Here is a 15737-nt window from a genome sequence, read left to right as displayed (position 1 = left end):
CAGCAGCAAAGAGGAAACCACACACGTCCCTCTCTGTAGGGGTCTATAGAGTCCACTGCCATCAGTCAGACCTATTTCCTTGAATTCAAGCCGCATTTGACATTTAAACTAACCTTTTGTAGGACTCTTCCACTTGCCTGACACAATATTTTCCTGCAAGACTATTTCCCTTGAATGAAATATACAAATTAAGCTACTGAGAATCGCCTCAATACCTTTTCGCACATTGTGGTTTGAACAGTTTCACACTTTATAAATTGTGACTAGCATGCTGTAGTCAGGATGTGTGTCGACCTGCATGCTGTGCTACTTATAGAATTCTGCTCTAAACCACAGGCAATGAAGAAATGTTGCGTATTGTTCAGAAGAGCACCTTAGCCTCAGTGGTCTTCATGCATGCTCGCACAGTATTGTCTCATGCAGAAGAAGGTTAGACAATGGGGTGCATTGCATAATGAGTTCAACCTGGGGACCTGCTATTTTAATCGTCTTTTCTACAAGGTGACAAAACGTTTTTAACACGTTTGCTTTTCATGTCTTACATTTTAAAATATAACGTTTCCTGGCTGACAATCAAGGTATTTTCAAAATATTTAATTTCATTTAAAATGAATAATAATTTTTTTTTTGTCTTTCTTTTCAGTTCCGATGAAACATCTCGCTCAGATTTTTTTAAAACATGTGATGCTTTTGGTGTTATTATGACAAATAACAGTTCACCTTATTTTAATGGGATCAGTAAGTTGTTTTTTTTCAATGGCTACTATATGTATGTGTGTGTCTATATATATATATATATATATATATATATATATATATATATATATATATATATATATATATATATATATATGCGTGTGTTTGTGTGTTTGTATACATTTTTCTGCTTTTATCGAATTAGGTGACAGATACAGGCCTTTTTTTTTTTTACTGAATAAATGTACTGTATGAAAATGGACAGTAGTTTATTTAACTTTGATGGCCATCGCATAAATCTTCTTTTTCTCCTTTTACAGATATCGATTTTGGACACACAATTCTAATCTGCATCTATGCTGTTACCATGTTCTTCATGATTGTACTCGGATGCCTTTGCCTAAACAAGTATATAACATATTTTTATTATTATTAATTTAAACAAACCTTTTAAAATTTGAATCTAATAATAGTTCTTAATATTAATTTAAATATTAAAGTTTATATATATATATATTTAATATTTAAATTAATATCAAGTTATCTGTGTGTCTGTGTCTGTGTGTATAATAGCACACTACCATTAAAATGACCATTTACAGTTTCTAAATAATTATTGCAGTAATATTTATAATAACAAAAAACAAAGTAACAGATTCCAAATTTTGTTTCTGTTTCACTCCTCAGGTATCGGTCAATGAAGAAGACCATACGGGAGCTGAGGCAAAGGAGGCCGGCTGTGATTCCCCAGGTACCTTCCCAAGATTCTCCATCTCCTGATGTCCTGAAAATTCCTGAACTACCGGATCGTACTAAAGAGGACCCTTTACAGAGACAACAAAGTAAATTGAGCTGCAGATTTCCCTGGAAGCCTCCACTACAGGTTTACTATTCTCTTTATTTTTCTATTCTCTTAATTTTTTTATTTTAAAAATTTTACTAGATGAATTAAACATGTGTTGATGTGTTTTATAAATGTATATTAAATCCATCACAACTATGAAATGCGATTGACTAACTGTATAATGCTCCTACAGTGTAACATTAAGAAATTATCTTTAGGTTCCTCGGTTCACAAAAGGAGACCTGAGCCTTATTCAGCTCATAAAGGCGGGTAGAGAAGGAGCCTTCTACAAAGCAAGGATCATAAGGGGGACATGTAATGGCCATTCACTGGTCATTTGTAAAATTGGAAAAGAAGGTTCAAAACGACATGCAAAAATATTTCTGTTACTTAAATGCATTTTCAAAACAAGTTATTTTTTGTACCAAAATGCGTGAATGTCTCCATAATGATCCAGCAGTTGTTCAGATCTGCTGTTGTTTTCCAGGTATCACCTCAAAGCAGATGGAAAATGAGGTGTCTATTATGAGAAAGCTGGCGTATCATAAAAATGTGATGCAGTTGCTGGACTGGAATACAGTGGAACGTAAGACATGCTGCTGCACTTCAGTATTATTTTACTCTAATAAACTTTAAATGGATCCTTGCAGCTAGACGGTACAATATATAGACTAGATCTTGCCTGTGCAAAACTCACTGACATAGTCTTTTATTAATTAATTATTAATTTGTGGCCACAATTTACTAAAACGAGGGAAGGAATTCTTAATTTGTGGCCACGATTTGCTAAAACGAGGGAACTAATTCTTAATTTGTGGCCACAATTTATTAAAACGTGGGAACGAATTCTTAATTTGGTATCACAACTTACGAAAATGAGGGAACTCATTCTTAATTTGTGGCCACAATTTATTAAAACGTGGTAACGAATTCTTAATTTGTGGCCACAATTTATTAAAACGAGGGAACTCATTCTTAATTTGTGGCCACAATTTATTAAAACGTGGTAACGAATTCTTCATTTGTGGCCACAATTTATTAAAACGAGGGAACTCATTCTTAATTTGTGGCCACAATTTATTAAAACGAGGGAACTCATTCTTAATTTGTGGCCACAATTTATTAAAACGTGGTATCGAATTCTTAATTTGTGGCCACAATTTATTAAAACGAGGTAACGAATTCTTAATTTGTGGCCACAATTTATCAAAACGTGGTAACGAATTCTTAATTTGTGGCCACAATTTATTAAAACGAGGTAACGAATTCTTAATTTGTGGCCACAATTTATTAAAACGTGGTAACGAATTCTTAATTTGTGGCCACAATTTATTAAAACGAGGGAACTCATTCTTAATTTGTGGCCACAATTTATTAAAACGTGGTAACGAATTCTTAATTTGTGGCCACAATTTATTAAAACGAGGGAACTCATTCTTAATTTGTGGCCACAATTTATTAAAACGTGATAACGAATTCTTAATTTGGTATCACAATTTACTAAAACGTGGGAAGTAATTCTTAATTTGTGGCCACAATTTACTAAAACGAGGGAAGGAATTCTTAATTTGTGGCCACGATTTGCTAAAACGAGGGAACTAATTCTTAATTTGTGGCCACAATTTATTAAAACGTGGGAACGAATTCTTAATTTGGTATCACACTTACGAAAATGAGGGAACTCATTCTTAATTTGTGGCCACAATTTATTAAAACGTGGTAACGAATTCTTAATTTGTGGCCACAATTTATTAAAACGAGGGAACTCATTCTTAATTTGTGGCCACAATTTATTAAAACGTGGTAACGAATTCTTCATTTGTGGCCACAATTTATTAAAACGAGGGAACTCATTCTTAATTTGTGGCCACAATTTATTAAAACGAGGGAACTCATTCTTAATTTGTGGCCACAATTTATTAAAACGTGGTATCGAATTCTTAATTTGTGGCCACAATTTATTAAAACGAGGTAACGAATTCTTAATTTGTGGCCACAATTTATCAAAACGTGGTAACGAATTCTTAATTTGTGGCCACAATTTATTAAAACGAGGTAACGAATTCTTAATTTGTGGCCACAATTTATTAAAACGTGGTAACGAATTCTTAATTTGTGGCCACAATTTATTAAAACGAGGGAACTCATTCTTAATTTGTGGCCACAATTTATTAAAACGTGGTAACGAATTCTTAATTTGTGGCCACAATTTATTAAAACGAGGGAACTCATTCTTAATTTGTGGCCACAATTTATTAAAACGTGATAACGAATTCTTAATTTGGTATCACAATTTACTAAAACGTGGGAAGTAATTCTTAATTTGTGGCCACAATTTATTAAAATGAGGGAACACTTTCTTAATTTATCACAATTTACTAAAAATAGGGAAGGAATTATTCATTTGTGGCCACAGTTTACGAAAACGAGGGAAGGAATTCTTAATGTGTTAAGAGTGTTCCTGTAGCTCAATTGGTAGAGGATTGCGCTATCAGGTGCAAGATTGGGGGTTCGATTCCCCGGAAGCACATGATAGGTAAAAATTGATAGCCTGAATGCATTGTAAGTCGCTTTGGATAAAAGCGTCTGCTAAATGAACACATTTAATTTAATTTAATTTGGTATCACGATTTACTAAAACGAGGGAAGAAATTCTTAATTTGTGGCAACGATTTATTAAAATGAGGGAAGGAATTCTTAATTTGGTATCACGATTTACTAAAAAGAGGGAACGAACTCTTAATTTGTGGCCACGATTTACTAAAACAATGGAATTAATAATTCATTTGTGCCCACAGATTACAATGGGAATGAGTCCTTAACTTGTGACCAGGAATTACTAGAACGAGAACAAATTCTTAAATGATGGTTACGACTTAACTAAAACAAGGGAACAATATAAATGAATGAATCCATTTGTACTTGAAAGTTGCAATGTAACAAGCATTCCCTCTCCAATTCTACTATTATTATTTATTTATCATTCATCCAAGAAAATTTGTACTAAACTTGTGCTTAAATAATGTAGTTGTTTCCATCTTGTGACCAAAACACTGTCTTGTTTCCTCAGAGCCGTATATGCTGCTCATGGAGTTCATAAGTTGCGGAACCCTCCGCAGTTTTGTTCAGAAACACAAAGATGAACTGATTGCTGACCCTGAACTGCAGAGCCAGTTCACCATCGCGTCCTACCACATCGCCCTGGCCATGGAGCACTTACACTCCAAAATGGTATCACCATCTGCCACAAACATAAAACAGCTGTTCTGTTAAACAAACAGAGAGTCATATTTACACTATAAACATAAATGGAAAGAATGATTTCAAATGCTTTCTGCATATTATTCAGGTGGTGCACAGCAACCTTGCTTTAAGGAACATTCTGGTGAGCCAATTCCCATGGGAGGTGAAGGTAGCAGAGTTCGGCCTGGCCAGAGACTTGACCCGTATGAGGAGCAGACACAGCAGCAGAAAAAAACAATACAAGGTGAACAAATCGCACCAGTCCGTCCCCACATCCTCATAGCTCATTGCTCAATGAAATGAATGTGATCTCATAGGAGCGTGTGCCGCTGCGCTGGTATCCTCCAGAATATTTCAGGAACAACTACTACAGCTCTAAGGGAGATGTCTGGGCATTTGGCATTTTGCTGTGGGAAATGCAGACATTCGGTAAGAAATGTCTGAGATATTTGAAAAATTTTGTTAAAAATTTTTTAAGAATAAATAACAAATACTGAATTTTTATATTTCACAGGCACCTTGCCGTATCCAGATCTGAACACATCTGAGCAAGTGGTGTATAGTATCTGTGCTGGTTATAGGAACACTGTACCAGATACCTGCCGTCCAGAAATGTGAGTGACAGAAGTAGTCTGAAAAAAAAGTTTTGTTTTACATTCACACACACACACACAAAATATTCTTTGTATTTCCTTTTTAAAATGTAGAGAAAATGTCATGCAAGACTGCTGGTTGGATCCCTACACATCTAGACCTGCATTTACACACATTGTCAAGATCCTGGAGAGTATCGTGGAGCGTGATGGGGTGAGTCATATTCATCCTTGATCTACTTTTTAAACGTTACCTTTGTCCTATAGATAAGTGATAAAACATTAATATTTTGCAGGATTATGTGGACGTTGACAACCAAAGGATCATGAATGCAAGAGAAAAGTGAATTAAAAAATATATATAACTTCTAACTTTTTAATTCTATGAGAATTTTGTAGCAGTTATTTCATCATTGTTCTCGTGTAACTCCTAATTGTGTGCAGGCATACTTTTTGGAAAATGTTTTTAAAGATTTATATTCTATACATGCTGCATTTGTAAAGCAGGAAGACATAACGCAACTCTAAAGAACAAATTATAGTATTCTTGACATGTGTTCAATGATAATTTTCCAAACAACAATCTAAAAAAAGTGAGTGTTCGATGTGATAAACATGCTATTATTTAAATAATAATAATTGACCAATAAAATTGTTTTATATCAGTTTTCGTAATTGTAATAAAAGCAAAAGTTAATTTGCAGTAATAAAAATACATTTTATCAGTCAACATGTAATAATGTTTACATAATTAAACAGTAATTTAATGTTAAATGTAGGAGTGTTAGGTCCGTTTTTCTCTATTGTCACACTGCAAATTCATAATTTAATGTGGAATCATCTTTATCAAAACTCTAGTTGCTATGGTAATTTCAGTCAGGCTTGTGGTTGCGCTCCATGAGCCAATGTGCGATCACGAACCCGCCCCCTTCAGAATCAACCGAGCCGACGGGACCAATGGGAAGACAAAGATTAGAAACGACTGCATTGAAGGACCAACCAGAAACAGAGGAGTAACACGCTACTCCACACTGACCACTGACGACGTCTACTTCTTCTGGTGAATTACTGACGGAGGAAACGCTAACCAAAATGTTTCTTCGCGTTTTAGAAATCATATATTTCTTTTACTTTTTGTCCCACATTCCAATTACTCTCATGGTTGATCTTCAACCTTTACTTCCTGAACATCTGTATCCATCCGAGGTAAGTTTGCACTTTGTGCTGCACACTCTTGTGTTTGTCACATATGGAGCCATATGATATATCTAGGTTACATGTAAATCTTTCTCAGGAAAATAAAATGGAGTGCTTGCTTTACAGCTGAAAGCCCTACTGCAGTGGTATGCTGCTGAGTTCAAGGATCCGATGATAATGGACCCTCCTGTGTGGTTCAGATCTTTTGTATTCTGCGAGGCTCTCGTGCAGCTGCCCTTTTTCCCAATTGCTGCATACGCCTTCATGAAGGGTCAGTGGTGTTTGACTAAAACGTGATAATGGGTGTTAATGATTTGTAGAATCCGTTTTAAATATCACAAGAGTGGCATCTAGTGGTGAATCACTTGTTTCAGTGGAGACCAGTTACTGTTGTCACATTATTCCTGCTTATTGATGTATTTGTCTATTTAATAGGTGGCTGCAAATGGATCAGGACTCCAGCAATCATTTATTCTGTTCATGTGGCCACTACTCTAATCCCCATTTTAAGCCACGTCCTTTTTTATAACTTTCCACTGGTGCCACATCCAGGACCCCAAACTCTGAAGGAACGTCTGACCCTGGTGTCCATTTATGCGCCGTACCTCATCATCCCGGTCATGATACTGCTTACCATGCTCTTCAGCTCAACGTATAACTCAACCTCTCTGAAAGGAAACGCTTCCTCAAAGTCCAAGAAACAAAGATAGAGAGTTCATCCCTTCTATAGATTCATCTTATGATGAGCGTATAGATGGATGTATTCATTATAGTTGTTGCTAGTGATTATATGTGATGAAATATTTCAATATGTGCCATCTGATAATTGTATGTAGCTTTTAATCTATTTCATGTTTTTTAAAGTAATTTTTTGACATCATATAATTGTTTACTGATCATGACAACACGTTAATGCAAAATATATTTTTATTCAAATGTTCTTCAAATCTTTATGAAGTTTGTTGCATATTGAGGTTACACACTCGATGATCTAAATGGTAAATATAAACAAACAATAAATTAATTTTGTTTTAAATAGTTTTCCTAAACTTCTACAGAAAAAATATTTTGGTTCTGGCCCATGAGCAGGCAATAAAAATGCTTCACTGAATGAGTTCAAGCCACAAACAGCAGTTAAAATACAAATCATACAAAAAATAAACTATTTACCTGATGATGTTTCATGATGGAATTATTTACAGTGACATGCAAATACTGTATTTTCCCATAGTTTGTTTTACAAACAAATTTACATATATAGTATAAATAAGTTATTTTGTATATAAATAGTTTTAATTTGATATTACGATCTATGGTTGGATAGATTACAAGTATGCACTTCCTTGAACTGGTCATGAAATATCACTCTGTTAACACCACAGAGTCAGAGGCTGAACAGATGTCTGTTGTCAACTTTTAACTGGTTGATTCAGTTTACACCGTTAGGGACCCTTCAGTTATTAGGAAGTCATTGTAAATCAAGATGCATAGCATCACTTTTCTTGTCTAACAGAAAGAGGAAATAAAGCACTCTTATTTCTGCAGTATATACTGATCAATGAATTCACTCTGCTTTGCTTCGACTTTTTGAAGAGCTTCATATTCTATTCGATACCTGCAAAACAAACAGTCAAGAATTAAAGGAATACTTCACCAAAAATACAATTTGCTTAAAATTTACTCCCACTCAGGCCATCCAAAATGTAGAGGAGTTTATCAAAACAGGTTTGGAAAAATTAACACTTCTTCACTTGCTCACCAGTGAATCCTCTGCAGTGAATGGGTGCCGTCAGAAACAGTACATACAGGTGATAATAACATCATTACAATCCACACAACCTCAGTCTGGTATCAATTTGCTAATTACAAACGTATATGATATTTTAAAATTCAAATCATTGCTTCCATCTTAAATACGAGTCCTCTATCCATAATATTTATTGTCTATAGAGATGTACACAGATATAAACATGTTTAAGGATTACTAGTGGTATACTGAGATGTTTTTATCAGCTGTTTGGACTCTCATTCTGATGTCAACCATTCACTGCAGGTGATCCATTGGTGAGCAAGTGATATAATTAAATAATCCAAAATCTGTTCTGATAAACAGGATGGCCTGACGTGGGTGAGTAAATTCCCAGCAATATATTCATTTTTTGGGGTGATCTTTTCCTTTAAGAAGACAATATTTGCAGTCTGACTCTGATTACAGATTACCTTTCCAACTGCATTTTCTTTTCTACAATCAGAGCCTGAAGCTGTTGCTGCTGAGCCTCCCGTTGTTTTTCAACCGATTTCAGTACATTCCTTGCACCTATGGCCTGTAGAATAATATGTAATCATTAGTTATATGAATGTCCATTACACAGCTATGCACTGCTATTCATTTAAAATCCAAGAGCATACCCTAATTTTTTCAGCTTCAGCTTCCTTTGCTAGCTCATCCACAAGTTCAATGAGTCCACCTACAATTTTCTGAAACTGGCCTATCTCTGTTTAAATAAATAAAAAATCCAATTCCTTATTGATCTGTACTATGAAAATTAGCAATGAAATGCTGTTCAGTTTGCAGCATGAAACTCACTGTCAACAAACTCCTCACATTCCTCTTTGAGCACAATGGTTTTGTGGCTCACATCAGGCTCGAGGACTCGTAGTTTGTTGAGTTCATCGAAATGAAGACCAGCTTCGCCCAACGGGTCTTTAGCCATGACCAGAGGAACTCGATAAAAGCTAAAACACACACAAATACACAGGCAGATGTAAAAGAACAAGCACGGGCATTATTTCATTTTGTTAAAAGTGACGAAAAACAAATACAGAATTGGTTTTCCAGCATACACTGCCCATGTGTCACTAGATAATAATAAGCTATCTTACCGATCAGCTAGTTAGAGTTACATTTAACTACCACTCTCACCACATTACACAAACCACGCATACTTCGTTTAAATATGAAGAAGACAAAACTGCTACAGTTCACAAATGTCGCTTTGTTGCTTGCGAGGTCTGGCTGCTCTCGTGATAGATAAACAGACCAGCTGGAAACTTTAGTATCTTGAAAAACATTGTTGAAAAGAAAAACGAATTCCACATAACTATCCCCTGAAATTATTAGACCGAATGAGACATTTAAATAAAGTAAAATTGCAACGACTGATTTAAACCTGCCTGGCTTTGATTTGATTATGCGGCTCTCCTGCTGGACTGACTGAGCGCGCCTCCTCGCTCTGTTTGACCGTCTCTCGGCTGCTAGGTGACGGCGAGCCACCTCATGATGAGAGAGAGGGGTGCACAAGACTATTCTAATTATTTATTTCTGCCATCTTACATTTTTGAAAATGAAAGAAAGCATAGTTATATATATATTAAAATATGAATTGGTATTTATTATTGCAATTATGAGAGATCGCTGTAAAAAGTGTATTTGCGGGTAATATTTCACACCACACTCTCCCTCCTGATATTGTAAACACCCGCATATGAACTCTTCCTGCAGTTCCACATCTGACCACTGCGGTGTGTGCGAGGAATCGGTTGAAATACTAAACTCTTGTCAAAAAACACCAGAAGAAGAACAAGCTGGCCCACTTAAGGGCGCCAAACTCTAAAAATATGTAAATCTTTATATTTCATATCTATACTCGTTAGGTATTGAAAACATACACTGTTTATGTTTAACGTTCGCTTTTTACCTTCTGATTGAGAGCTTGACCATCTCTGTGGGTAAGTTAACCGGTAAATGGTAGTAACGTTACAGTCGTTATATCACCATCATTTGTAAACAACTCGTTGCAGCTGGTTAGCAATGCAGTAGTTGTCTTTAACCTGTTGAGCCTGACATGAAATAATAACCAAAAATATATATTTCTAAATGGAACTGTTGCTTTATATGGCCAAGATGAAATTCTAATATACTGTAAAGTAAACCAATAGCATTTAAATATTAATCTAAATATCAGCTGTCAATCTAACTTATATCTCACAATAATTTGTCTTAGTAAGATAGTTTTTAGATGTTTAGTGTTATTATCAAAGCTCTGGTGTTTTTATAGTGGGGATGCAAAACATAATGCAATAATTATTAATTTATTTTTGCTATTATACGAAAAGGCCTCTTACACATTAAAATATATTGACTATCAAATCAGACAACAGAAGGCACCTGTACAGCAAGATTGATTTATATATATATATATATATATATATAAATATAAAATCAAATATGACACTGTTGGCTATGTGTACTGCATTTAAGATAACTGAGACTTATTATAGGACTTATATATCATTGCTCTTTTGTTGTTTTTGATTGCTTCCATTGTCATTTCAGCTGCTGACGATTCAGAAACATGCCTCTGTCAACTCAGTCCCAAGCAGACATTGACCAGTACATTCTGATCGCCAGTCTGGATAACGCAAGGAATCTGTCCAACATCCTGAAAGCCATCTCTTTACGGGACCATGCTATCTTCAATGCAACACAGAATGGCTTAAAAGTCACTGTTGAGGACTCCAAATGCCTTCAGGCCAATGCATTCATTCAGGTTGGGGACGTTTTGGTGGTCTTACGGGTTCAGTTGACAGCAGTTGGGTTGATCAGTGTATCTGTGTTTGATTCCTCAGGCTGACATCTTTCAAGAGTACATAATCAAAGAGGATGCAGTTGGGTTTCAGGTTAATTTAACTGTTCTTCTGGACTGCCTCACCATCTTTGGGGGAAGCACAGTCCCAGGTGTGTATCACAATGATAATCCAGTCTTTCTTTTGGAAAATGTATTAAAACACTAATTCCTGTCTTTTATTTGACCATTGAGGTGTGTGCACCGCCTTGAGAATGTGCTACAATGGCTATGGATATCCGCTGACTTTATTCCTGGAGGAAGGTGGTGTGGTCACCGTATGCAAGATTAATACACAGGAGCCGGAGGAGCCCATAGACTTTGACTTTTGCAGCACAAATGTAACCAACAAGGTGATTCTGCAGTCAGACAGTCTTAAAGAGGCTTTCTCTGAGCTTGACATGACCAGTGAGGTTCTGCAGATTACTATGTCACCAAGTCATCCTTACTTCAGGTACAGTGAGTGTGCACCCAACAGATCGTCATGTATAGTCAAGTCAAATTTAATGTCAGTAGATATTCATTATTTGCCGTTTTACCTTAGATTATCCACATTTGGGAATTCTGGAAACGCTCATTACGATTATCCCAAAGACTCAGACATGATGGAGCTGTTCCAGTGTACTAAAATACAGACCAACAGGTAGGAGGAGCTTCTGTATTTGACTGCATTTCCCATCGAGCAGAGCTCTGTATGACTTCACAAAACAACAGCCTTATTAACTGCTTATAGTTGTACCTCTGAGGCATTCACACATAAGTACTAAAAGAAGAATCAAGAGTTCCTGAGATTCTCTTGTTTATTCTCAAAGGTATAAGATGTCCCTGTTGAAACCCTCTACGAAGGCCTTGGCTCTGTCCTGTAAAGTCTCGGTGAGAACTGACAGTCGAGGCTTCCTCTCTCTACAGTACCTTGTGAGGAACGATGACGGTCAGATTTGTTTCGTGGAATATTATTGCTGTCCGGATGAAGAAGTGGAAGAAGAATAGATTGGAAAGAGCAACTGTTTTTGTCTCGTTTGACATTTAGTGTGCACCGACCTGATGGTTCCTTAATCTGTTTCTGATTTAAATTTATATGAATATTTCATGAACAACAAATATTTGAAGAGTTGAGATGCAACCGCCTCAAAGTGCCATCTAAAAAATGTTCTTCTAAAACTATCATTTTTATCAGGCTCTTATATTTAGGTTCAGTCGTTTTACTTTAATGCCAATGTATGGGTCCCTTTCTATGCAATTAAAATGAAATAACTATAAATAAATAGAGGAGCCTGATAAAAATGCTAATTTTAGATGAAAATTACAGATGACAATTAGTCTGTTGCATCTGAAGTCTTAATTTGTAGAGTTTATTACAAGTTTATAATAGTAAAAAAACTGGGGTTTGTATTGAATTTGAGACAGTATTCTGTGTGACCTGGAGGGGGCGGCAGAGAAATGCTATTTAGGCGACTGCATGTAATATTATTAAGAGCCCGATGTTGGTTTAAGTTTAATATGTTAAAGATGCACAGGTTAGTTCAAGCCTTTATGCCGTTTTATTTAATATGCGACTAAAAGATTATATATATATATATATATATATATATATATGTGTGTGTGTGTGTGTGTATATATATATGTATAAATAAATATATATATTTATATTTATATATATATATATATTAGACAAATCTAATGTCTCCAAACAATTTTTGTATGTCTTTTATAACGTATGTCGTAAGTCGGTTTATAACAACACTCGTAATATTTGCATTGTTCTACAGTTAAAGCTGTTGTCTGAAACATCTAAATGTTTAATGCGTGTTCTTTTTATTACACGAATGCGTTGCGAGGCAAAAATGTAGTTGAGCAAAGCAGCTTGATGTTGATGCTGGCTGACGCACGCACTTCTAGAAGAAAGTCCCAGAACAGCGCGCGAGGCTTGAACTGCCGCCTCGCGACCAATCGCTTCTCCACTCGCGGCTGTCGAGGCAACACTGTTTCCGGGCAGAGGAACATTACAGGAGCAAAACAAGTGCACTTCTGTCACTCTCTCATCTCAGCGGGTTACCACTGCCACAGGCAAGCTGCTTAAAGAGGCTGCAGTAAAGCCCGCTGAAAACAACCAAAGTTCTCGTTAAATAGCGTTAAACATATTTTGGACAATATGTAGAGAGCTTTGGACTTATTTGAATAGTATTTCCTTATAGCTGAGAATGAAAAAGATTGTTTAAATCCTTAGTATCTAGTTTGTTCTGAACAAGGGTGCTAAAAGTCTCATTTAAATATTTTGTTTCTTTTATTGAATTCTTGCACCAACTTAGTTTGCCTGAAAATAGTTAAAAAATAAAATATAAAGGGAGCAGGTCTCTGCAGTCTCGGAGTGTATGTATTATTCTGCATGTTGTCAGTGAATAGTGTACATCCTTGGAGCTAAATTATCACTAAAAAGGTCAGTAAGATTAAAAATATATATATTTTTATTCAGCAAGGATGCATTAAATTTATCAAAAGTGACAGTAAAGATATTTATACTGTGACTTCTATTCCAAATAAATGTTAACAATTCTGCTTTGCTTTAAATGTTTTACAATATATTAAAATTACATGTATAAACAGAAAGATAAAACATTTTATTTTGTATATATTTCACTTAATCAGTTTTGACTTTTTTTAGTTTGTTTCTCAGCCTCGATGTGCATAAGAGACTTATTAAAAAAACTGTACATGGTTAGTTATTATATATTGGAGCAGCTAATATAGGTTCATTTTTCAAATCCTATGCAACAAACCCATTCTTGCCTATTTACAGAAGACAATTTAGTGCGGTTCTGTCATTCTGCGGTTCTCCATCTGTCAACTGTTGTGGTGACTTTTTTTTTGTCCATAAGTGTTTTCAAGGCCGTTATCTGCAGCAGCACGGTGGCAGTTAGTGAAAAGTCATCTAATTGTCTTAAACAAAGATAAAAATCGATTTTCATTCAGCAGACATAAACTATAAATATCCCTACAAAATCACTTAATTTATGCACACAAACAGACCCAACAGACAGCATCCAACAACATTCAGCGTAACCAAGTAAACACTGTCCACAGACCAAGACCAGCGGATCATTTGATAAGGGAGAGCAACCTGATCCAGCTGGAGCTACATCTCTCACAGCAGGTGATATCAGAAGATGGCAGCACTACACTAGCACAACACAAGCTTGCTTGATGAAGAAGTGGGTGATCCTCCGCCCGTTCCTCAGATAAACAAGCTAGTGCTGATCCACTGTCTGATGTCTCGACTTACCAGTGAATCAAGAGGTGTCAGGTTCTGGGTTTTTTAAACACAAACTTAGCAATGACCTAACTGTTGTGACACTCCCAACAATTAGCCACAAGAGAGCCCATGGGAGATGAAGAGAAGTTGCACGGCCTCACGGGACAGTGAGTCATCAATCATATCGTCTGTTACATTAAGTGACAGAGGGAATATAAATTTACAAGAAGAAATAACCTTTAACACTGTTAATGAAGCTTAATTGCTTTTAAATTCTTTTAATGGTAAAAAAAAAAAAACTAGAGTAATTATGATTAATATTATTATTATTATTATTTTATCTTATTTACCCCAAACCTGTATTGTGGTTTGAGCAGCAAAATACTGGAAATTTAGTTTTGGCATTACAGGATTTAATTAATATATTTCATAATATTACGGTACATTTCATTTTACAGTAAATAGATGCAGCATTGGTGAGCATAAGAAGATTCTTTCACAGCGTTGTAATTATTCCAAACTTTTGGCCAGTAAGTGTACTTTAAATAAACTTGAAACTAATTATACTCTGTTAATGGATAAACGCTTGATTTGATCAACATCAGTATGTGATGTCTGACTTTCCACGAAACAAATGACCGTGAAATTGTTATGCCAACAAATGCACCACACCAACTCCTGTCTAGTCAGCTGAAAGGAGCCCTGCAACGGGAAACTCCACGGTGCATAAACATGATTGAGTATTGCATTCCTTCACTTTGTGGTAAAAATACCCTTTATCAACAAGCCATTGTTTGGGGACTGTGGGTGTCACATGGGGTCATGGTAGCAACAGCTGGCCTTAACAGCCCTCGACAATCCTCCCCCAAACCCATTAATACTGCTTTCCCTCTGCCTCGGCTTGCAACCATGTGTGAAATGATCCTTGATGATGGAGATGAGGTAATGCCTTCAGCGGCTCTGACATCACTATAGCCTTTCCCATCCAGAGCAATTGACCATCACTTCCATAATGAGCTTTTTGTCTTACACTACCTTTCTTTGAGGAAAAAGCAATGAATGTGACACCTGTGAATATATGCTAGATGATGAAATTGCCATTTTATCCACTAACGGATGATAATAAGTTCTATTTACCCAAAGATGTCTAAAATAATTAAGTTTCATTAACACATACAAATAGATGGATATACACTGCTCAAAAAAATTAAGAGAACACTTAATCATAAAAGTATAACGCCAAATCAGTGATATTGATCTGTCAAATTAGATCATGCATTGAGTTCCAA

General features: G+C 35.7%; 4 protein-coding genes across 5 annotated transcripts; 3 read left to right on the top strand and 1 right to left on the bottom strand.

The window, feature by feature from the left end:
- Positions 1–101: 101 nt before the first annotated feature.
- On the top strand, positions 102–6083 carry LOC113058457 (fibroblast growth factor receptor homolog 1-like). The gene is made up of 12 exons (XM_026226383.1): positions 102–501; positions 644–738; positions 1017–1104; positions 1384–1579; positions 1759–1897; positions 2028–2126; positions 4611–4771; positions 4890–5027; positions 5101–5212; positions 5298–5397; positions 5491–5590; positions 5673–6083. The coding sequence occupies exons 1-12, from the start codon at positions 455–457 to the stop codon at positions 5721–5723; spliced, it is 1326 nt and encodes a 441-aa protein (XP_026082168.1). The 5' UTR covers positions 102–454; the 3' UTR covers positions 5724–6083.
- A 166-nt stretch (positions 6084–6249) lies between these two features.
- LOC113058460 (sigma intracellular receptor 2-like) lies at positions 6250–7747 on the top strand. Its single transcript, XM_026226385.1, has 3 exons — positions 6250–6582; positions 6700–6844; positions 7009–7747. Exons 1-3 carry the CDS (start codon positions 6469–6471, stop codon positions 7281–7283), a joined length of 534 nt encoding a protein of 177 aa, XP_026082170.1. The 5' UTR covers positions 6250–6468; the 3' UTR covers positions 7284–7747.
- A 151-nt stretch (positions 7748–7898) lies between these two features.
- Positions 7899–9819, bottom strand: LOC113058461 (intraflagellar transport protein 20 homolog). 2 transcript variants are annotated; one of them, XM_026226386.1, is made up of 5 exons: positions 9748–9819; positions 9161–9309; positions 8983–9068; positions 8794–8897; positions 7899–8188 (listed from the first exon to the last, which is right to left on the bottom strand). In XM_026226386.1, exons 2-5 carry the CDS (start codon positions 9285–9287, stop codon positions 8107–8109), a joined length of 399 nt encoding a protein of 132 aa, XP_026082171.1. In that variant the 5' UTR covers positions 9288–9309; positions 9748–9819; the 3' UTR covers positions 7899–8106. The 2 variants fall into 2 exon arrangements, with proteins under 2 accessions (XP_026082171.1, XP_026082172.1); XM_026226387.1 differs by having other exon boundaries at positions 9744–9792.
- A 294-nt stretch (positions 9820–10113) lies between these two features.
- Positions 10114–13566, top strand: LOC113058458 (cell cycle checkpoint protein RAD1-like). The gene is made up of 6 exons (XM_026226384.1): positions 10114–10302; positions 10910–11123; positions 11203–11311; positions 11394–11652; positions 11743–11841; positions 12011–13566. Exons 2-6 carry the CDS (start codon positions 10929–10931, stop codon positions 12186–12188), a joined length of 840 nt encoding a protein of 279 aa, XP_026082169.1. The 5' UTR covers positions 10114–10302; positions 10910–10928; the 3' UTR covers positions 12189–13566.
- The last annotated feature ends 2171 nt before the right edge of the window (positions 13567–15737 follow it).

Source organism: Carassius auratus, chromosome 40, assembly GCF_003368295.1.
Source record: "Carassius auratus strain Wakin chromosome 40, ASM336829v1, whole genome shotgun sequence".
NCBI lineage: Eukaryota > Metazoa > Chordata > Actinopteri > Cypriniformes > Cyprinidae > Carassius > Carassius auratus.
Note: the sequence above shows the minus strand (reverse complement) of the source record. Positions and strands in the feature narration are given on the sequence as shown.

What these genes read in the sequence shown, in the direction of transcription:
- LOC113058457 (XM_026226383.1), top strand. Translation starts at nt 455, where the DNA reads ATGAGTTCAACCTGGGGACCTGCTATTTTAATCGTCTTTTCTACAAG. An exon ending in TTGTAAAATTGGAAAAGAAG is followed by an intron (nt 1,898 to 2,027) that starts GTTCAAAACGAC and finishes GTTGTTTTCCAG; the next exon opens with GTATCACCTCAAAGCAGATG. An exon ending in GTATCGTGGAGCGTGATGGG is followed by an intron (nt 5,591 to 5,672) that starts GTGAGTCATATT and finishes AATATTTTGCAG; the next exon opens with GATTATGTGGACGTTGACAA.
- LOC113058460 (XM_026226385.1), top strand. Translation starts at nt 6,469, where the DNA reads ATGTTTCTTCGCGTTTTAGAAATCATATATTTCTTTTACTTTTTGTCC. An exon ending in AACATCTGTATCCATCCGAG is followed by an intron (nt 6,583 to 6,699) that starts GTAAGTTTGCAC and finishes CTTGCTTTACAG; the next exon opens with CTGAAAGCCCTACTGCAGTG. An exon ending in TGCATACGCCTTCATGAAGG is followed by an intron (nt 6,845 to 7,008) that starts GTCAGTGGTGTT and finishes TCTATTTAATAG; the next exon opens with GTGGCTGCAAATGGATCAGG.
- LOC113058461 (XM_026226386.1), bottom strand. Translation starts at nt 9,287, where the DNA reads ATGGCTAAAGACCCGTTGGGCGAAGCTGGTCTTCATTTCGATGAACTC. An exon ending in ATGTGAGGAGTTTGTTGACA is followed by an intron (nt 9,069 to 9,160) that starts GTGAGTTTCATG and finishes TTATTTAAACAG; the next exon opens with AGATAGGCCAGTTTCAGAAA. An exon ending in CTGAAGCTGAAAAAATTAGG is followed by an intron (nt 8,898 to 8,982) that starts GTATGCTCTTGG and finishes ATTATTCTACAG; the next exon opens with GCCATAGGTGCAAGGAATGT.
- LOC113058458 (XM_026226384.1), top strand. Translation starts at nt 10,929, where the DNA reads ATGCCTCTGTCAACTCAGTCCCAAGCAGACATTGACCAGTACATTCTG. An exon ending in CCAAGTCATCCTTACTTCAG is followed by an intron (nt 11,653 to 11,742) that starts GTACAGTGAGTG and finishes GTTTTACCTTAG; the next exon opens with ATTATCCACATTTGGGAATT. An exon ending in ACTAAAATACAGACCAACAG is followed by an intron (nt 11,842 to 12,010) that starts GTAGGAGGAGCT and finishes TTATTCTCAAAG; the next exon opens with GTATAAGATGTCCCTGTTGA.